Raw genomic sequence first — 22525 nt, 5'->3', positions numbered from 1 at the left:
TTAAGCCTACACGGGCTTTTAATTTTCGACATTTAATCATTAAAAAAAAAAAAAAAAAAAAAAAAAAAAAAAAAAAACAAACCTTGACTGGACCGCCTAGTCAGTCCACCGATTTTTTAAACGATTTGGGCCTAGGCGAGTCGGTTTGGCACAGCCTAGCGCCTAGGCGTCTCCTAGACCAATTTTTAGAACAGTGAGTACTAGTATTCGGTAATCAAATTTGCATATACTCTTCAATGAATCAACGAACTGTTAAAATGATGCTCAAAACCCCGTCCAATTTAAGAATCTTCTGAACATGTGGTCTTAACAAGAAAAACTGAAGCTAGGTTACATTTCTTTGTTATATGGTCTCTCAGTGGTTGCTTTGTCTCTTTCTCAGTTTACACCACAAACCATTTTTGGTATGAATTGTTGCTCCTGTAACAAGTTCTACGGATTCAGGAGATCCTTTCAGCTCCACGTCGAACTTCTGTAACAGCATTGCTAGTGCTACAACAGATTCCATGAGTGCGAACTGATCACCTACACATTTACGTGGCCCCCCTCCGAAAGGCAAGAAAGCGAAATCTGATATGGTCTGACAATTGTGATTGAGAAAATGATAATTAATACTACATGACCATGCTAAACAATAAAACTATTTTTGCGAGATTATATGTTCATCACCTCATTTGGATACATTGCTCCAGGGCTTCGATCAGGATCAAAGCCAGCCCAACCTTCAATCTCACTTGGTTTTGCCACTTGGAACCTTTCTGGTTCAAATTCATGAGGCCGGTCCCAATAATATGGAGATCGGTGAAGATTATAAACCTGGATCAACGCACCGAGTTATTAGCTATGAAGCCTCCATAAAAACTGTAAACTTTTCTGAAGAAACCACTTTTACATGCAATTAGACCTATCCTGTACTGCTATTTACCAAGTGACAAGTTATAGTCTGCAATAGTTATTACATTGTCCATGTATAGAATAAAACCGGAAATAGTCTCATTCCATCACATTGTTAATAAGAAGTGCAGGATGGGTGGCATTTACAAAAAAACTTTCGAGTTGCCTGCTGGTATGCAAGAAAAGGGGAGTTTCTGGTAAGAACTAAATGGAGAGCTACCAACTGTATTTGCCCCAAAATCGGAAGAAATTTCACATGTACAAGATACCATTGTAAGTTTTTACAAGCTTGAGTAAAAAATGCTGCTAATAGGCATGAAAGACCTAGTGGTTCCTAAAGATTTAACAGGTTGTAGAATTCGTTTCTCAAAACCTACACTCAAGGTTCAAGAACTGACATACACGTGTCATATTCTAGAAGTCATTTCTACAAATGATCTTGGAAACTCTACTTAACTCACAAATAATGAAGTGGTGGGACATAATTTTACTCACGGAAATAAAGATATCTGTACCAGCAGGAATTTCATAGCCCTCTTTTTCTCCATTGTATCCTCCTGCATAATAGAGCCATTAAAATCCATTGTATCCTCTTTTAAGATACGATACTAGAAATTGAAGTCTCTAGGAAAATATATATGACCAACGACACTTCATATTGCAAAAGCATTAATAAAAAATTCCTAAAGATGAGACATTTAAAATAATGGAGATAAACAAATTCTATCACAAGAAAAGGTGATGCTGTTATTATTCGTGTCACATATTTGAAGCACATATGATTTAAGTCCAAGGTAGAGTAGTCGCTAAATGAAAACCTTGTGAAAAAAAAAATGGTAAAACAAAACATTTCATAAACTAATTTAAAAGATGGTTTGAGAAATTTACAAAAATTCGATTTAAATCTTATTCCCTACAGAAAACCTCAATGTTGGTCTACCCTTCAGATGTTCTTAAACTTTCCACCTTTTGGATGGACAGACAGTTTGCATGACCATACACATTTTGGGACTAAATATATGGTTCAGGTTAATGCATGTTGAGTGTGATTATAGGTCTCATAAGATTTGTGTCATGTCACGCAGAACAACAATCTTGCATGCTTGGGTTGCTAACTCATTATACATATCAAATGAGGTTAAAACATTTCAACCGTGCCCAAAAAAAATACCTGGAAGTACATCTGGTTTGAGGGATCGTCTGATAAGTATTGGGGGTTGAGGATATAGACGAAGAGCCTCTACAACAATGAGTCGTATGTACCTGTACACAGAAGGACACACTTGAGTCAACTAAAACGACCTCCACTTGACTACAATATGAAAAGTTAGGAATACTCTACATCTATATATTCCTAACTGATTTACCATTAAGAAATTGTCCAAGCTAGCTAACCTAAATATAATGTCTTTGGATGTCCAAACCATATCTGATCCCCTACAGCCTTAGCAACTTTCACCAGTGCAAGAGCCTTTCTAGTGTCCACAAACAAAACATTCCAACAATATAGCACACTAAAAACCCCAAGGGTGGGCACAGACTTCACGGCGTGTTCATCACTCATCATACTATTCATGGGTATTGCGAGTCACTTTACGCAAACGTGAAATGTGGCATCAAAGAGAAAATATAGAATTATGATTCTGCTTGAGTAGTGAGCCTGAGCCCGAGTGCCAAACACGTGTTACCATAAACCCAAAAAGGGGGGGTAATGTTTACTAACCATAACCAGCTATTTGTGGCATGCAACTGCTAGATTACAAACTAATATTTGGAATTTACACAAACCTAAGTTAACCAACTTTCTGCCAAAACAGTTTTGAGGGAAGAAACACAATATCAAGATTGAGAGGTTGCATGTACTTGGTAATAGACAGCACATTTTTTGTGATTACTGAGTAGTGCATATACTGTAATACCCATAATTAGGCAAATAATAGCTTTAAGGAAATATAATTATAGGAAAAGCTCCCAACCCCAAACAGATGAAGAGAGCTGTACACCCAAACCACATGGAGCTGCCCCCCCCCCCCCTCCAGAACCCATAGTTACATACATGTTGCAGCATTAATTGGAAGAAAATCCAGACATAATGGCACCAGTAACATACACTAGTTCTTTAACACTTTCGAAAGTCGGTCTCCCTTGACCAAGGACAGAATTGACCTCTTCTTGAGCTTTTCTCATTTTGGAGGGATTCTGCATTATAAAAATTAAAAATGTGTTTAGAACGATCATAGTTACTTAATGTTAGCAAACAATTTGAATGAAGATACTTCTGACTGCTATTAATTATTTAAAAAATATACTATTAAAGGAAGACACAAATGTTATGTCTATATAAACTATTCAGACTGGTGTCGTAACTGGGCAGGATATTTCATTAAGGAAAGAACCACATTTTTGTTGTAATGATGTATTAAGTACATGATGAATTTGTTGAATTTAATATTTACAGCGTAACGAAACATACTTGAGCAAGGAAGAAAACAGCCCATGTAAGAACTGCAGCGGTTGTTTCATGTCCAGCAATAAGCATAGTCATCAGATCATCTCTGAGCTGGAAAGACATAAATGAAAGAAGCTATTATGATGAACTCTCGCAAGGTTTTGGAGAAAGTATGGGTCATTTCTTTACCTGCCGATCATCAACATCAGCTCCCCGCATATCAACAAGAAAACGAAGAAGACTTGCATCCTGTAACATGGCGATGTTGAAGTTGTGGTAAAATGTTTCCACTCAAGAACATGTACACCATCAATTTAGAATTCGAAAGCAAGTAGATTTTGGATATCATTCCTACAGAGAATATTTAACCACCTTGACATTTGAATAATCTCTTTGCTGCAGTTTCTCGACATCTGTTTCCTGCCAGAGAATTACAAATTGAAATAAATTAAATTAAAAATAAAATAAAATAAAGAATCCAGAAAGTTAAAAGAATACTTGCAGGTAATACATCAGGAAGGCTTACATAAGCATCTCAATAAAACTTACAAGGGTATCAAAAAAACAATAGAAAACTACACTGTATTCATCAAAGAGAACTTCTGTCATCAGGAAACCGTAGGATTATAACATGCATAGTAGGATTTGTAAAACAACGTGAACATGTGTATACTGATTGTTCAATTGTTTGACATAAATATGATTGATCAAATCATGACCGAATATCCAAAGTATAATACCTCCCATCTCCCAAGTCTGAAGTTCATACAAATTGAACAAGGATGATCGAAATCAGTAAATAATATAGCTACAATATGGTTTACATAACCACATTGATTTAATAGTGTATATCATATGTACTTATGTAGCATTACATGGAAAAAGTGTTATTAACCAAATAAATATGTAGTATATATGGTTTCAGCTACAATATGTTTTCACTACAAAGAACTAATTGCACAAGAACACAAGAAATCTTGAGTAGAAACAGAGCTTAAAAATAGACAGTAGAAAGCTGAAAGGTGACTCATGAGCGAGTATGTGAACTCATTCAAACATACAGCAAATATCATATTTCCTTAGTCTTAGATATCGTCTGACCTGCCTGGTCTCTTTTGCATTTCTGATAAGCCCATCAAGGCAGTCATTAATAACCTTGAGATCAGATTGGAACTTTCTCTGCCTAGGAACTAACCATCTTGCCAAGGGAAGTTTCCAGTAAGGAACATAGAAAGTTGATCTGTGCTCTGCTTCGAAAAGAGTACCATATACCGCCTGAAATAAATAATGAAACAGAAAAGTCGAGATCATATATGGTCACCTGTTTTCCCTTTCACAGAAATAAACTAAGGTAACTGTATTGATAACTTATAAGCTGGAGATCAAACACAACCACCCTAGTGAAACAAATGACTACATATTTAAATACAAATAGGAACACAAGCAGCTTAGACAAACCTTAATCACAGGAGATTCTTTTGTGACAGAACCAAAGTCATAATTGAATACACCAAGCCCAATAATATCAAGCGCCAAGCTTGAAAATTCTGCTTCAAGATCCAGCTCAATTGTGCCTCCACCAAGAGAGCCATTTGTTTCAAAAATATTCTCAAACTTTGATACAGTTCTCTCTGAACACTCCGTGAATAATTTGACCATAGTTTCAAGGAACAAAGCATGGAAAGCAGGAGCAATCACTGCAATTACGATGGGAAATTTTATTAAGTCGATAAGATTACAAAGAATGTATCTCCAAAAATAAGAGTGGTGGGCTTGTGGGAATTGCTCGATCAGTGATTAATCAACTAACTTCTTACTAATTAGCTAAGTTACATTGACATGGATAGGTGTGTCCGTATCCCAAATGGATACGAAGTGTCTGACATGGTGAAATATAAAAAATTGAGATATATCACATACAATATGTGTCCGATATTTGTCCGACACGGACTCGTGGATACATATCCGACACAGATTATTTTTGAAATATGGCATGTCCATGTTAGATAATTAGAGATATCACAAATGACCAACTAAATGATCATGTTTGAATAATACTAAGGCGAACACCCTAAAGAACTGCACTCGCTTCATCTAAAAGTTTACAGGTCTAATCTGTGATTTTTAAGATACGAACAAAGACCGAAAAAAGCTATAAAGAAAATGAAACAAAAAAAAGGGAAACAAGTAGAATGAGAGAATACTAAGAAAAAACTTTTTTATAGAATCTCTCACTAGTTTATATATTCATCTACTGATAAAACAAAAACATGTTACGACACCAAAATCTAAGCAAACATGCATGACCTGAAAAATTATAACAAGTTTAGACATCAAGTCTGACACTCTGACATGATAAAGGAGCTTCTGGGTGTAACCTAATCTGAGCTAAGTGTATGCTTGAGCTGAATTATAGACTTTACTTGCTCACCTCTTCTTCTCTGCCTCCAAGTGTCAAGATCAGCTGGTATAAGCCCTTTCCCCATTATCGGTTCTAGAATATCAGCAAGAACTCCCTAATTAAGTATGAAGACTTCAATATAAAAATCAGAGCAAAGGAGGCAACACTTCAGAAACTATAGCTAAGCAAATGCAGGTGCCTGTCATTATGAATTTCAAGTAAATGACGTGTCACCAATTGTACAGTGTCAATCATTCTAGCATTTCAGCAAGAGCTCGATAAGAGTGAAAATTCATTCTCTGTGTTATGAACATTTAACTCATCTTCTGATTTTTTTCTGTTGACGGGGTCATTCTTTACTAAGATCTTAGATGGGCTTGGATTGAAATCTATATGTAGGTTTGCATAATAAAAGAAAATATCAAGACACCTTCATGCAGCTCTCCTTTGTCACAGGCTGAAAGGATATACTCTCTTGAAATTTCATTATAACAATGTGATATTGCAGTCTGCCTAATCGGGAGTAAAATTACACTACAGACAGCCGTTTACTACCGAGAGAAAAACTATTGATAACTACCAGACAGCACAGACGGTGGGAATGAAATTCATGAACTTGACACCCTTATCTACAAATGTCATTTTGGTGGAGTATAATAACAGTACCACCTCTGATAAGACAGGCGTTAATAGCTTTTGTTTTGTGTAAGAAATGAAGACACTGCTTAATATAGCAACAGAGCAAAGTTGACATGATTTGGAGGGTTCATGAAGTAAAGACCTTTTCTGCAAATTCTCAAAGAAACTGACAATGTCTAACAACTTGTCTGATAAATTGTTACTTCAAGTCATGTCGCTGTGTTTTCTCTTCCAAGATGGTCTGGGTGGCAGAGTATCTTCTCTATTAAAAAGGATCCCCGCCACTGCAGTTCCTTCAGGAAGATAATTTCAGTTTTTAAAAAACATAATTTGGTTACTCAAATTTGCTACTTGCAAGTTGGGTAATATAGCAGAAAAAGTATAGCTAAACACAAAATTGAATGGATATTGTTAGGGCACATAATTATCCAAAAAGAAATATGGTAGGACACATGCAAGCATTGGAAAATTTATACCATACCTTGTCATAAGAGAATGCATTTTCACGTAGTATATGTCTTGCAACAATGGGGTCTGATACAACCACAAATGATTTCGGCCCAAAAGCAAGTTTATAAACTGAGCCATGCTGCGAAAACAAATGCAGGATAAGAAGGAACACTTTGGCAATGAAATAAAGGAGAAAATTCGAATAAAAGGTGGTCATATAGGTGACTTTATAGTTGGATACACATTAGAAAATGCAATGTACAAGGAAAGAACCGTGTAGCATCACTATTAGATGAAGAAAAATGTCATTAGTATAGCTAAAACTTGCGTTCATGACAATGTTTCCTCAATCAGGAAATATAAGTAAGATACTAGTTTGTCGAAAAATGAAAAGAGTAGTATACCTCTATGAACCAATCATATAGTGAAAAGAAAAGTGGTTTGCTGAACAAATCAGAAACTGCGCCTTCAGCAATCGGCATTGAACCAAGATTTCCCCCACTCAACAAATTAGTAAGAAGGTTGCTCGCATTATCGACTAAATTCCTTTTCGTCTTTGGTTCTTCAGTACTAGTTGATTGGCATCTGCATATAACACACAAGGCAATAAAAGCACTTTCATTACTTAACCTCTCAACAACTACCAACAACCTTCAAAGGGTATTCACTATTTTATTTTCTTCAAATAAGAGAACAAACTACACTCCTCACCATTACCACCACTCTACATATGAGCTACAACTAAAACTGCTACTATAAACACCATCATTAAAAAACAGATACTTACTTGATTAGAGAGCAATTCTTTCGAGAACTGAAGTAAGTAGAAGAACTAGTTCTGGGGAGTGTTAAACTTCCACTAATGACTTGTGGAAGCTGTAACATAACAACTGCCATGTTTGGTTTAATAATAATAAGCTAAAGGAAGTCAGTAGAAAGAGAAAACCGGTTTTAAGGAAGCATCTTGGTTGCAAGTTGTAAGTCAAAGTGCACTACTAGTTAGTTATTGGTTTGTGGGCGGCGAAGTGCACTACTTCAGTGGATATCACTGGATAGTGAAGTGCCATGTGTGGACGTGGCGTGACTGGTCTGGGTCTACAACTGTACAAGTTTGTTTTAAAATAGAAAAGGGTTAACTAGTATTAGCCCTCCTACTAGAAACTTGAAAAATTAAGGTTTCTACCCAAAAACACGGTAAATCTAAGTTGATTTTTTTTTATGCATTTAAAGAATTTTAATTTCTATCTAGTGTAAATCCTTTCTAAGAGCCAATAAAAATTGTAACTTAACTTTCTACCCAAACCACTACACTATTTGCAGCTAGGGCAGGGAATCGGGTCGGATAGACCCGAATCCGACTCGATCCGATTACCGAATATATCGGATTCGGGTCGATTTTCATATCCGTTTATGTATTCGGGTTCAGATATGTCGGGTTCGGATATAATTTTTTATTTTTAGTGTTATCCGATCGGGTTAGTTGGATTCGGTCGGGTTCGGGTCGGATTCGGATATTAAATTTCGAATATAATCGAGTTCGGATTCGAATTCGGATACTGTGAAATTGTTCGGATTCGAATTCAGATACTGTGAAATTATTTGGATTCGGATATAGTCATATCCGACCCAAACCAGATCCCTGCCCTACTTTCAGCATTTTAACTATTGTTTTGCAAGAGACAAGAGTCCATCAAGAGTAGTAGAGATGCACCCGCTGATGTGGTGGCTAGACGTTTCAATCTCCAAGACTTTTTCTTTTTTTAAGGTTTTTGGGCGTTTAATGATTTGCAGTTTCGTATTTGCGTCAGATCAGGTCAGTCTCTTGCAACAAAAAAGATCAGGCCACAGAACGAAAGTGCAGATTAGACCATCCAAGCACAAATTCCAAATAAATTGCTCTTGAGAGTTGAGACTATATAGTCACCATAATCGATTAAGTTTCGGATAAGGTCATTACACTCGCAACAAAATGAGGAACCTCCCTTAAATGGCACAATTTTGGCAACGATGTACGAAGCATTCCACGGTCAAAATGTCATCCTTGATCTCTCACTTATGCATTGTGATATGAGAATTAGGTAGTACACTAGTACCTAACCTTATTATGTTGCACACTATCAAAATCCATTGTGATACCAATTTGGCATGGAATAATACAACTGTATAGTGTATACCGCATTAAATTTTGTGGAACATCCCTTAAATCTCCGAAAGTACCCAACCCCGCTAAAGACCAAGGATGTTTGCATTAAACAGTAGTTTCGCACCTGTTCTTCGCCGGAGTTGTCAACTGAATTTCGTTGGTCCAAATAATGTCATGACTCATGAGACAAACCAATGCCAGAGCCACATTTTGAAACAAAATCAGCAGATAAAAATAGAAAGAGAAACGATGTAGATAATTGGTAGTGGTGTGATGCTTCTCATATTCTATAGTCTGTCATGCAATGGCATAGCAATTCAGAAGGAGGAATTTTTATAATCATCGCAAGAATCACCACTTGATAATTTCTCTATTTATTCATACTCAAAATATACCAAAATAATTATACAGTCCCACAACAAAACAGCTTAATCAAAATTACATAGTAACAATAAAATAAAATAGACCCCAGTACTTTTTTACTTTCGTACTTTTTTAGGGAGTCTGCAACCATTATGTGGAATTTGTGTGACATCACGAATGGACAAAATACCATCTTCAGTAGTACGCTTATTAGACTCACCAAAAGTAAAACCATCTCTGAAGCTCATAATCGCTTGTTTCTTTTTATTGAAAAAAGTAAATCCTTTCACTTTTACTACAACTGATTTAACCCCGAGATTTCTAGCGGATCTGCCGACATGTTCTGCAAGTGCTTTTGCAGCAAACTTTGATAGACGAGACTTCCCTTTGAAATCCTTTAAACAACCTATAGACGCCCCGGTTTTTATGTTCCCCTTTGAATCTGTTACGGTAACAAATGTGTTACTTTGGAGGATTGATGGGAAACGGGCAACGTCTTTTATTTTTGCCCATTTGGATTGAAACAACCTAGTACTGGTAGAAAACATTTGATGGAGATGTTGGTGTGCTGAAAGCTGAAACCGTCCCTTGTGACTGTGTTACTTTATATATAGAAGACAACCATGAACCCTACCCACTGTTTAGTGGACTTTGGGCCAATAACTCATTATCCATAACAAGTAATACCTGGGCCCAGTCCAACGTAATATATGTCCGAACAAAGTTGCATGCATAAGGAGTTTGGGATTATGAGTAATGATTCAAAATCACACGAAATATGAGCTGAGAATTGTACAGGAGATTTCACTTTTTGGATTTTCAATTTTTGATAATAAAATCACAAATTTAACCTTTTTTTTTTTGTCAAGTCATAAATATAAATTGTGGTACGGCAGTTGGTTAGGAACCAAAATTTTCTGATTGAGCATTGCAGCTTCCAAGGACAACAACACAAGCATCTCATTTGTATTGAAATGACTTCATACAAACTTTTAACTAGAAGGCTACGCGTCTCAAAGATATCCTTGCCTCCCCAATTGAATATTGCCTTTTTCCTGAGCACCTAAGACCAGTGTTCTGCGTCTTCCAGTCATGTAAAACTCAGTAAGACCTGCCACAAGGCTCATCGAAATGTAGCAGTTCGATTTCCTGTAGGCGGGAAAGCCATTCTTCGTCTAGCCTGCTGAAAATCTTTGGTCCCTTCATCTTTCGGGACCCGACTGCTAGCAGAATTCTTACGCCTCTCTTTGGAATGCAACAAATTCTTATGTCCTTCCTCACCTTTTATATCTTTATCCTCTCGATGTTCCCCAAACTTCATCTGTTCCCTTGCTGCTACATAGTCAAATGGTTTCAGATGTAAGCAGCTTTCGGGCTGCTGAGGTTTATCAACCTTTCTATTGTTTTTTTTCTGGTTCATTGACTGTAAGCACTCCTGGAAGCTGGAGGATAATTCCGAGAGAGACATTGGTTTGTCACCTGTCTGTGATGCCACTGCAACATCGCAATTCTCTCCATCCTCCACATCATCCTTACTTGCTGGTGCAACATCTAGGAACTCCTGGTCATTCATATCATCCTCAAGCGGGATTATATCTTCTGCGTTGGTTGTATCAGCTTCCAACGAAACTGGCTGTCTAGAGTGTGTGCCAAGGGGATTAGTGTCCGCTTTCAAAATTGGTTCAGATTGTTGACTCTGGCCCAAGAATGACTGAAATGGAAGCGTTAACGACGACTTTATCTGCTCAACCTTTATCTCCACCTGAAAGAGTTCAAAGAAACAGTATTAATTTATCCGAAGAGAGCACGTGATGTAAGGAGCCACACCATATAATAGTAGTGGAGTAGATTATTCACTTAATTACTATACATATAACATGTGCAACTTAGGAACATGTGTTTTGCACACTACACACCCAAATACCCAACCCAGTACTCAAAATAATTGCTAAGAAACTTACCTTACGATCAGAACCAAGCTTTCTTTTCGAGGATGAGTTTCCTAGCAGTGCCCCGAAAGCACGGCTTGGCTTCTTTAGCACTTGGACAGTTGCTTCAGTAGAAACCTGCAGTGGAGCAGAGTAGCAGACTTATTTGTTAGCTAATTTCATTTCTTAGAAAAAGAAACAGCAGCAGCAAATTTTGGTAGAGACTCTACAAATAGTAAGTAAACCATCTAATATTAGCACTACCCACCCGTCCTGTAAGAACCATCATTTCCTTTCGAACCTCGACTGCATGGTCATTCTGCACTTTATTGAGTTCTCCAGCTTCTTCAGAAAGAACAAGAAGGGTATTGTGTCCGTATCTGCCATTCTCAATAGTGCTGTTTGCTAGTTCCAATGGTTCTTCCTTGACATTCGGAGTTGGTTCGCATTTGGAAATTTCCATACCGACTCTGTTGATACTCTCTCCACTAATGCTTTCTTCAGCAGATACACTTTCCACTTCAATGGGATACTCAGAAGTAGCCAAGGCTTCAGATTCAGCTGCAACAACCACATTTTGTGGTGGTGCCTAGACGTAGAAAATAATAATGTCATCATATCAGCAAATGAAGAAAGAATTTTCAGTAAGGATATTTATTTACTTAGTAATCATCTCATCTATCTGTACTTATTTTTTGCAGTATGAGTGGACTGTAAAAGGTGTAGCTCATTGGATGGAAAGAGTCAATTGGGAATACTTTCTTGCTGTAGGATTTTTAATTAACTTTTCTGTTTTCTTTTTAATCAATGCATAAAGAAAGTTGGCATACATTTATGCCAACCTTCAAACAAGTACGCATTCTTACAATTAGCTTACCATTTCCGTACGTGCCTGCTGTAGTTGTTCAGCAACACTTTCAAAAGCAGATGCATTCGCAATGGATCTCTTAATGATGCTAACCACAGAGCCCAAATTGCGCTCAACATAAGGATGCCTACACCTCACCAAAGGACGCAGCTTGCCAGCAGTGACGGGCATCTGCCTGGCTTTTTTGTTCAAAATGACAAACAAAAAAGAAAAGAAAAGAAAAAACATATGAATTAAGAATTCAACTAAGTTAAACTTCCCTCTAAACGTCAAAACAAAAAATGAAAGGTTTACAGAGATTGCAGTTTATCCTGTACCAATATCAAGTAGAGCTTTGTTTGGTAATATAAAACCAGTACTTTCATCCTCTGCACGGGCAACACCATCTCTCCATTCACAGAGCCCCTGCAGTTATTTAGGTGCCACATGTAAGGAAAATCATTATCAAGCAAAGCTCAAAATACAAACAGCTACCATCTCTAACAATCGACAAGAATAAATTCGAAACAGTCGGTATATACCCTAGGAGGATATCTATGTAAGACCTACAGAATGGCATAACAATAAGAGCTTCATCAACCAGTAGACCACAGATGGCTCAAGTGGCATAGGATAGACATGGAGGAAAGAGAGCAGTAACTTACAGCAACAACCGCAAGCTGTTCTGAGTTGAAATCAGATCCTTGTAATCTGTTATAAGAGAAACAAAATGGACCAGGGCTTAAAATATTTTCTTCTAATATCTCAAACAATAGCTTTATTAAAGGAAGGTGATATTTAGAGATTAATTGTGCTGGTCTTGCATCTCTTTTAGGCTCTTAGAGCATTTTCCTTGGTTTTTAAAGAAAAAACAATAAAACACTTGCTTGCATAAATGTTAATGGCACTTGGAAGAATCAAAAGATTATTTTTTTTTTTCTCGAACAGTAGCCTTGCATAAGGTTCAGGCGCAAAGTAGCTCATAATGAGAGTACGAACAACATACCCATATATGTAGAGATATGAGTTATCTGTCAAGATCTCTTTCTCATAGAAGTGCATGCATATGTCATAGCTGCGCTTATACACCTGTAAGCAATCATCAAGGTTTGGTCAGTGACTAAAGTCAAACGAGGGACAAGAACTCCCTTTCCTCTCAAGACACAAGTAAGCACACATTAATATATAAATATGTTATTGATGGTTCCAAGTAGGGGTGTGCACGGGTCGGGTTTGGGCTAAAACCGACTACCGAACCGACCCTGTCGGATTATATGCAACAGGAACCGAACCGAACCGATATTCCAGATGTAACCGATCCGAAACCGAACCGAATAATTTCTAACCTAACCGATATCCGATCCGAACCGATTATTTCACAGTTTTAACCGATATTAACTGAACCGACCATACAATTTTTGCTATCTCAAGTTCAATTCTCTTAACTTGTCAATAAATTCCGAAAATCAAGTAAATCAAGTTCTCTCAACGTTTCAATGAAATAGGAGTAGAAAAGAAAAAAGGAAGTGATGAAGAAAATAATACAAACATTTGTTAATGATGGACTGGTGGCGTCGTGGTGTAGTACTGGTGGTACAAAATGAATGAGGAATGGAGGATGCTGGCGGCGTCTGGCTATGCCCTAGCTTTCGAAGAAGTCAAAAGTGATTAGGTTAAAGTTTGTTATGTTATAAAGGTGGGCTTACACGTGGGGGCTTTATAGATGGGCTTTTTATAGATCTATTTGATACTGATCAAATCACTTATTCTATTATCAACATGTACTGACGTACATAGCGGTCGGGTCGGTTAATTTTGGGTTTCACAAATATAAACCGCCATCCGAACCGAGGTAGTCGGTTTTGGAAATAATCAAACCGATCTAAACCGATAATAAATAGATAACCGACTCATATGGGTCGGTTACGTCGGTTAGAGTGGATTTTTGCACACCCCTAGTTCCAAGGGCTTGTACGATGGAAATTTCGGACATTGCAGTCATAAAGAAGAGTCGATGGCTGAATTTCTAAGAGGATAAACAACGCCTTAGCATGGGCATTCTCCTCAAACACAAATACACATACAATAATAATAAGTAGATACATGCCATTTTGTTATCCATAATAAGTCATTATAGAAAAAGAATTGTTCCTAAGAATAGCAACTAATTTGCAAGAATCTTCTTTCCATAGTATAATTACAAGCTTACAGCCATTATTATTTGCATAACTGAACTTGAATAACTAATTGGTGTTTTTCAATTAATTCTTAGAATATATAGAGTTACTAAGTGAGTTTAATGTCCCTAAACTACGATTACATAAGAAGAGAGTCGTGTATTTTTCTTCTGTTTAAATGTTCAGAAGGTTTGAAGTATTTTACCGTCAATAAAGGCATAGACACACGATTATCATACATGTATTTTATAAGGTTCTTTATGTTCAACAATAATTGCTAAACATTCAAACGTTTGCTTTAGCTCCGAATTTTGATTTCCACTTGACACACTCTATATCTTATATTTAAACACGTCATTGCTCACAACCCTTATGTTGCAATCTTCAAAGCAATCAAAAGTTCCCGCCCACTGTTTTGGGATGAAAATTTTGATGATCCTTTACGATACACATTAAGCAAGATTATGAAAAGATCGTCAGCAACATATAACATACCATGATACTCTACCTACAATACAAGTAAAGCATTTCATATAAAAGTATATCTTAATCCTGTTCTAGTTCGTAAAAGTGCATTGACTAAACTGGGTATAGAATGATCACCTCCAACAGAAGATCATCAACATTTTCGGAGCTGGTTGAAGGTTCAAGCAGCCTGACTCTCATCAGATCATATATATGCAACAGATAATGGGTATCTTCTCTGGCATATCTGTCAAGAAGATAGTATAAAATATTGCCAAAGGTTAAATATCAACTCAAAATTGGCCAAATACAGAGCAGAGTGCAATAAAAAAGACAAACAGGAAGGATATACACGATATGCACATAATTAAGGAAATTACTTGAGCATCTCGGCGGGAATAGGCCTCAATCTCCAATCTGCATTTTGGTATCTGAAAGAAGGGTACCAAGTCAACCATACAGCATAGAAAATAAGTAGATGATGGTTCCTAAAAGTTAAAAGGTATGTGCTACTCAGTCTCAATTTGGAGACAAAAAGGTGAAAATCATAACCCCACAGTCCAGTTCGGGGGAAACAATGCTAGAAAATATAATTAATACATCAGATGTAAATTCAGATATTTCAATTATTCTTCATTTGAAGACGTTCAGGCTTCTATTGGTTAGTTTCAGTCATTGTTTCATTAATTGAAACAAAATTTCAATATGGCTCAAAACGTAGCTTTTATGAAAGTTGTGATGAAAGGCACAAAGGATGAAACACTCTTCTACAAACTGCAGTGGCTTGAAGTCTTGAACTATAACCTAGGGGGGAATAAAAACTTTTTAGCTTGGACTACGCTAATGCATATGCAAGTAGAGTTAATGCATTACTCCTTGTTTGCAGTTACTTCACAAAAATGACGCAGAAGATACTCCAAGCTGTTCCTCTCCAGCTTCAATATCCTTGAGGCCTATTTATCCAGAAGAAGTGATAGTAAATATCAGCACAACGTGACATTAAAAAAAATCATAATATGAATCTTGAAGGACATAAGGAGGGTCTATTCTGACAATAAGAAACCCCTGTTAGTCAAACTTCATAACACGGCATTAAAAAAATAAAGAGACCAGTTGCAAAAATAATTTCTAATCATGTTACAAAGTAAAAAGAAAGGATAAAGAAAACCGCTATAAGAAAGATAAAAAACAGGTTGAAATTCACTAAATTTTCTGTGCATAAAATCAACTTGTTCTTGCTACACAATATAAGATATAGACTATGAATTTCAACAACAAAAAAACAAAATCCAATTAAAGAAACATTTTTTCATGTGTCCCTTATAGAAGAAAGAAATATCAGTTTGCAAGGACACAGGACTCCTAATACCTAATTTAAAATTTAAAGATGTGTCGAGTGAAGACCTGTCCAGTGTCAAACAGATTGCAGACATAGATGCCAAAATCTCGTTGAAGCCACTCTATATCACGATCGGCACCATGCATGACCTGATTGAACATAGCATATGAAAAACACGTATTATGACTTATGAGTAAGATATTTTCAAAGCATATGATAAACGTTAACCGCATGCCTAATGACTTAATGAGTACAAGAACCCACCTTCTTTTTAGAGGGATCCTTGAAGACTTCCCGTAGGTATGTACCAATGTATGCATGAAGCTTTAGTGTATCCACCACGAAATCCTCAAACCGAGTAGAGATTTGCATCAAGCATGTAATCCCTTGAAAGGATCGATAGTGGTTATGCTCCAAATCAACCTAAAAACAGTAACAAAGGAAATGTCTCAATCTATCACAGTTGTGCCATCAAATATTTTATTGCTATTTATAAAGAACTTCAAGAGCTTAGAACTAATATACTTATGCCTTAGAGTCTTGTTTACTCCAAGTGATAGAAAACAAAGAAAAGCAGATAAGAATAGTTGTCCAACTAAATCATTTATGTATTGCGCAGATGTCAGATGATAATTCCATAAAGAACTAAATCCGAAAAGATTGGAGATGAATCCCCTCGAGGAAATAAGAATCACCAATCCTGTATCTAAATTACTCTATACCGCGATATTATGCAATGTACAACTAATCCAGAGTTTAACAACTAAAATGAAAATAAATAGAAAAGAAAATTTGTTAGATGGAGTACTTCTCCCATTCATTTCAAGTTATTTTTAAACCCATAAAACTTTCAGAACTCAAGCAAACAGACAAATTAAAAACTAGGATGATGAAAGACAAACAAATCTTTTTGCTGGTTTGGGGCTGCCTACATCAGTAGTTCACAAACACGGCACACGGGTACTGCAAAGTCCGGAGTCATCATGCCAAATTTTCAGAGCATAGTCTAATAGATAATGACTTTCATATGACAACAGTCATAACAGTTTCATACCAATATACAAAGCATGCATAAGTATCTAATTCTCTATTGTCTTTGATTTGGAAGAAGGGGGGGGAGTATTCTTCAACTTGTGTGATGGGCTTAACAATGACAATGTAGCAAAACATCGTGAAGCAAAAGATGGATGATAAAGCAGTAGTGGAATCTGTGATGCAATTTAAACGTCTGAAAACTGTCCTGTATTCTATTTGACTTTCACTTGGATATAAGCAACCGCATTGCAATTCGAATGAGATCACTTAAACATCTACAAAGACACCGGGTGATAATAAGTTTTACTAATCATGGTGTAGGTGGGTGGGTGGGTGGGGAATAACTTGTGCATGACTACAAATTCAGACATCTCCTAAGCAGGCAAGCAGCACTGGGACTCACTACAGAGAGAGTTGGGTCCGTAGACTAGTTTTGAAAGTATATATAAATAATTTATTTTCACAGCAGTACCTACCGCAAATTCATTCACATCACACAACTTAGCGGCTAGTTCCTTCAAGTCATTGACTTCTTCCACGAGCTTAAATGGGGTACTTTCTATGGGTAATGGTTTTACCAGTTCAACATCTCCAACATGCCTGTCTACAAAATCCAACTCAGAGAATTCCTCCTGCATATATGAACAAAAAAAATTTAAGCTTGTAAGAAAAATATTGACAAAGAAATATCTACAAGACTACAAGCATGCATATGCATTAAATCTCAAAGCATACCAAACTAACACACTAGCATATTTACATTTCTGTGCAAGTCGAGTATGTTACACACTTATATAAGGTCTTCCTTCACTTGGGTTCACCGCAAGGAAAGGGATTCGAATGCAAAGAAGCAAGGAAACAAATGTCTACAAGACTACAAGCCGCATATGCATTACATCCCTAAGCATACCAAACTAACACATTAGCATATTTACAATTATGTGCATGTCAAGTATATTACACAGTTATATAAGGTCTTTCCTTCACTTGGGTTCACCACACGGAAAGGGATTCGAATGCATTGCATTAAGCAAGGAAACAAATAATTTAATATCTGTAGCCAGTTTTTCTAACCGATTTTAACTGTGGGACCAAATAGTAAGATGACTGAACTTCGCAAGTTATTTCTCAATTCTGCCAAATAACAAGCAAATGTCAAGCAAGAACTTATTTTCTTTCGACAATAACTGTGGCGTCCAAGCATACCAACTAGGATTTCAACCATGATATTGCGTTTTCTATTTTCTTCCTTTTTCTCTTTTTCGTAGGTTCACATTAACAGTTTGAATCACAAATATATTCATCACATGTTTGCAGAACGATAGAGCTAAGGCAGTAGACTACAATCTTCTAAAACGAGTTTGTTCCTTTCAGTTGATATTTTTTCTTCCACCCAGGTAATTTCATGCCAAAGCACTCTAAGTCTAACTAGTATACTCTAATAGAACTATGAGCCACTATACAAAATAATCCATGACTAACATATCAAGTTCTAACTCACACTTTAATCACATAAAGAGTTATCGTTAACTTGTCTAGGCAACAAAAATAGATAACTGGAACATAGAATGACACACAGATACAACAAAAATTATATTAAATAACACACACATCCATTAAATCTCTAAGCGTACCAAACTAACACAATAACATATTCACATTTATGTGCAAGTCAAGTATGTTACACAGTTATATAAGGCCTTCCTTCACTTGTGTTAACCACAAGGAAAGGGATTCAAATGAAAAGAAGCAAGGAAAGAAACAATTAAGTATCTTTAACCAATTTGAACTGTAGGACCAAATAGTAAGATGACTGAAGTCCATAAGTTAATCCTCAATTATTGTTTTCCCTGGCTGCCAAATAACAAAAATGTCATACAAGAACTTATTTTCTTACTGCAATAACTGTGGCGTCCAAGCATACTAACTAGGATTTCCACCATGATATTGTGTTTTCTATTTTCTTCCTTTTTCATATTTTCAACATAAACAGTTTAAATCACAAATATATTCATCACATGTTTGCAGAACACTAGAGGTGAGACAGTAGACTATGATCTTCTAAACCAACTTTGTTTCTTTCAGTAGATAGTTTCACTTCCACCCAAGTAATTTCATGCCAAAGCACTCAAACTTTAACTAGTATACCCCCATATAAACATAAATTAGTATACAATATAATCCATTACAATTACAATAAGTTCTAGCTCAGACTTTACGCACATAACGAGTGACTACCTAGTATAGTTAACTTGTCTACACAGCCATAGATAACTGGAACATAGAAAAACACACAATACAACAACAATTAAATTAAATATCTCAACTGCATTGCATAAAATAACTAACCAGAGGATGTATAAACTTGCTCCCATCTTCACTCTTTTCCAACCAAACATGTTCAAACGGCTCATTCGAATTATCAACCGCAATCTTAAACTCATACTGCGGCTTAGTAATAGACGGTATATGAAATGGAATGCGTGCCCGAGCACCACTCGTCCTCGCATCCTTCGTAACCGTTTTAACCAAACTATTAGAACCCCGCATTTTCTCCCCTTCATCTCTCTCCTTCTTCTTCTTCTTCTTCTTCCCATAAACTAACTGAAACCCACTCTCATCATCATCAACTTCACAAACTCTCTTCCCACTTTCCTCTTCCATTTTTCTCACTTTTTGAAACTCGTCAGCACTAACATCAAACCTCTCAAAAAACTCATCATTAATATTAACTAACCAATCATAAACATCATCCACGTCATCAGGAAAGTTATAAACTTTCCCCAACACTTCATTTGTTGAGGAACTGATTTGTTTTAAAGTTGAATCAGTTTTTTTAACTAATTCTTTAATTGGGTTTTTAAATTCATTGAAATTGTAATAAAAATGAAAGTCTTCATTTGAAGGGATACCTCTTGATGTAGTTGATAGCTTTGCAATGGATGATGATAGTGAACCTGATGTTAACACGTGTAAAGTTTCTGACTTTTTTTTGCTTTGTTCTGAATCCGAATCAATCTCCATTTTGAGATTATTGTTTGGAGAATTTGAGGATGGAGCTAAAACCCTAATTTTTAAAACCCTTGAGACTGTCAAGATTTTTAGGGGCGTGTTTGTTCATTGAGATAATATTCTCTTATGCCACGACATATTTAAATACCGGGTCGAAATATGAAGAATTAGCAGTGTTTGTAATTGGTATAAAAAGCATGTCGGCATATCAAGGATCCGCGCCTAAAATTAATATTGACGATATATCTGAGCAAAAGAAATGTTCGGACCGTCCCTATCTATTTCTAAACTCATGATTTGAAAATTTTAAACTTAGACACACTTGAAATGACGTCCCTCTTTAATTTAAAGAGTGACGTTACTTCAAGTGTCATCCGAGTTTAAAATTGAACTTTTTTACACTTCTCCATGTAGAACAATAAAGAGTGGATATTTATGAAATATATCTGATAATTTATGATTGGAAATGTAAAATCCTAATGGCACTTAAAGGAGTTTGCCTATGTGGAATTTTACACCCCCAATTGGAGATGCCCTAATGCTCCATAAATTAAGACTTCTGCAAATAGGATAATGTAAAATATCCACACACAAAAAAGATATATCCACGATATGTAATTACTTGAGATCCTTAATTTAGTTTAAAATAAATTCTGGATAAAAAAAAATATAGAGAGTTGACGTTGTGTTCTAATCGGAGAAAAAATATGATATTATTATTTATCAACCACACATGGACACATGGTAGTCATTGAGCATTATTTGAGCCAAACATGTGGGGATCGGATGTAACGATCTTGACATTTTGGTCGAATGTTCAGCACACAAACATTCTCGATAAGTTGTGTTTTAATCGAGATAAAATATGATATAAACAAAATTGAATCGCCCTATGTTTGCCGAAATAAAATTGGTCTTAAATTCTAAATGCTAGTTTCATTAATACTATATATATTAATGACACATACGAAGTATCTCTCATACTAGTTTAAGACCAAACTTATTTTGGAAAATATAGGCAATCCAGGTTTGTTTATATGGTAGTATGAAACATCACGGGAAGTTTATATTTGCTATATTCATAATTCATCTAGTTTGTATTATTTTTGGAACTTCAATTCCCTAACAGTATAAATGATTTGAAGCATTATTCAAAGGGAATATCTTGCTATCTTATTTTTTTTTAATAAAAATACAAATACAAAAAACACATATTATTTTATTTTTTAATTTGGTGTGAATATCACAAATTCACATATCTATGATTTTATGTACATTAGAGTGTAATTACCCCAAACTCAAAGTGTTAGGGTCGATAGAGTTGGCATACAGTGAAATGTGGTCTTTGTCTTTGTTTAGAGTTATGGTTTTTTCAACTTTGAGTGTTTTTTTGTAATTAAAAAGAGTAGGTCTCTTGGGCTCTGATGGGTAACGTTGCATCACAAATCAAGAGTTTCATGTAAGCACTTCAGTATATATAGTTGATGTGGTAACATTGTGTTTCTAATCAAGAGTTTCATGTTTGTCTTTTTACTGCAATTTATCTTATAATTTGGGTGCTTTTTGTTTGAGTTATGAAAACTAATTTATTATCCTAGCATTTGCTTCTACTATGCCCAGGGAGATACTTCAAACATTCATAAGGTTATTACTGACCATGCAATGGTCAAAGAGAAAATTGCAGGTCTAGAACCAAAGATATTTTGGAGGATTCTTGCACGTGTGGTATTCGTTGCTTCATTGATTCTCTGCGGTTGGGTCGTGTGGTTCTGATGTCGTCACATAAAGACAATTTTCCAGCGCCCATAGAAACTCAAATGACAGCCCTACACATTGAATCAGGTGCTACTTCAACAGTAATTTAGGACTTTGTGTAGTCTAAGACTTTGCTATAGCTTACAAGATCAGCACTGTAGAGTTAGCTAGTTGTAGTCAATTAAAGTTGTTCAAATTATATATTTACAATATTTTAAATGAAGATAAACGATTGTGATTATGATATCTTGAAATGTATTGTGAATTCAGCCACTGATGTGGATACATATAGTTATTCTACTCAGTAGTACAGACTATAAATATCCACTATATATAAAAACATATTACAATACATGCATCCACAATACTGGAGATGTACGTACGTATAGTATTCTTGGTTAACGAATAACGAGGTAGTGGTATCTTAGATGCTATATATATATATATATATACTAGAAGCATCTCTTATGATTAACCTAGCCTCTTAAATTCATTCGGTTATTTTTCTTACGCACAATACCCCCAAATAAATAATTAAATCAAACACCTAAATACTATTAAGAATGACTATTTGGTCTTTTTACACCTATGTAAATTCTTAGTACCAATATTGTCCTTCAATTAAAGA

The 22525-nt window shown here is 35.9% G+C and overlaps 2 protein-coding genes and 1 pseudogene across 2 annotated transcripts; all 3 read right to left on the bottom strand.

Moving 5' to 3' along the window:
- Nucleotides 1–209: 209 nt before the first annotated feature.
- On the bottom strand, nt 210–7969 carry CYP97B3 (cytochrome P450, family 97, subfamily B, polypeptide 3). Its single transcript, XM_086576098.1, has 14 exons — nt 7621–7969; nt 7238–7418; nt 6865–6972; nt 5775–5859; nt 4802–5040; nt 4445–4618; nt 3716–3763; nt 3533–3592; nt 3368–3454; nt 3005–3093; nt 2066–2157; nt 1390–1451; nt 670–816; nt 210–580 (listed from the first exon to the last, which is right to left on the bottom strand). Exons 1-14 carry the CDS (start codon nt 7728–7730, stop codon nt 356–358), a joined length of 1707 nt encoding a protein of 568 aa, XP_086432224.1. The 5' UTR covers nt 7731–7969; the 3' UTR covers nt 210–355.
- Nucleotides 7970–9251: 1282 nt separating this feature from the next.
- On the bottom strand, nt 9252–9328 carry LOC147483938 (small nucleolar RNA snoR8a; annotated as a pseudogene).
- A 911-nt stretch (nt 9329–10239) lies between these two features.
- Nucleotides 10240–20255, bottom strand: LOC147483937 (Polynucleotidyl transferase, ribonuclease H fold protein with HRDC domain-containing protein). Its single transcript, XM_086576202.1, has 14 exons — nt 19480–20255; nt 17607–17762; nt 16360–16518; nt 16161–16244; nt 15630–15709; nt 15137–15187; nt 14895–15003; nt 13121–13203; nt 12780–12825; nt 12453–12540; nt 12145–12314; nt 11536–11856; nt 11301–11405; nt 10240–11101 (listed from the first exon to the last, which is right to left on the bottom strand). The coding sequence occupies exons 1-14, from the start codon at nt 20152–20154 to the stop codon at nt 10463–10465; spliced, it is 2766 nt and encodes a 921-aa protein (XP_086432328.1). The 5' UTR covers nt 20155–20255; the 3' UTR covers nt 10240–10462.
- Nucleotides 20256–22525: the final 2270 nt, after the last annotated feature.

This window comes from Coptis chinensis, chromosome 8 (genome assembly GCF_015680905.1).
Source record: "Coptis chinensis isolate HL-2020 chromosome 8, ASM1568090v1, whole genome shotgun sequence".
Taxonomy (NCBI): Eukaryota; Viridiplantae; Streptophyta; class Magnoliopsida; order Ranunculales; family Ranunculaceae; genus Coptis; species Coptis chinensis.
This window is presented reverse-complemented; position numbering and strand designations above follow the sequence as displayed.

What these genes read in the sequence shown, in the direction of transcription:
- CYP97B3 (XM_086576098.1), bottom strand. Translation starts at nt 7,730, where the DNA reads ATGGCAGTTGTTATGTTACAGCTTCCACAAGTCATTAGTGGAAGTTTA. An exon ending in ATGCATTCTCTTATGACAAG is followed by an intron (nt 5,860 to 6,864) that starts GTATGGTATAAA and finishes ATACTTAATTAG; the next exon opens with GGAGTTCTTGCTGATATTCT. An exon ending in ATGCAAAAGAGACCAGGCAG is followed by an intron (nt 3,764 to 4,444) that starts GTCAGACGATAT and finishes ATTCTCTGGCAG; the next exon opens with GAAACAGATGTCGAGAAACT.
- LOC147483937 (XM_086576202.1), bottom strand. Translation starts at nt 20,154, where the DNA reads ATGGAGATTGATTCGGATTCAGAACAAAGCAAAAAAAAGTCAGAAACT. An exon ending in TCATATCTCTACATATATGG is followed by an intron (nt 12,826 to 13,120) that starts GTATGTTGTTCG and finishes CTCTTATAACAG; the next exon opens with ATTACAAGGATCTGATTTCA. An exon ending in TGATGGTTCTTACAGGACGG is followed by an intron (nt 11,406 to 11,535) that starts GTGGGTAGTGCT and finishes GCTCCACTGCAG; the next exon opens with GTTTCTACTGAAGCAACTGT.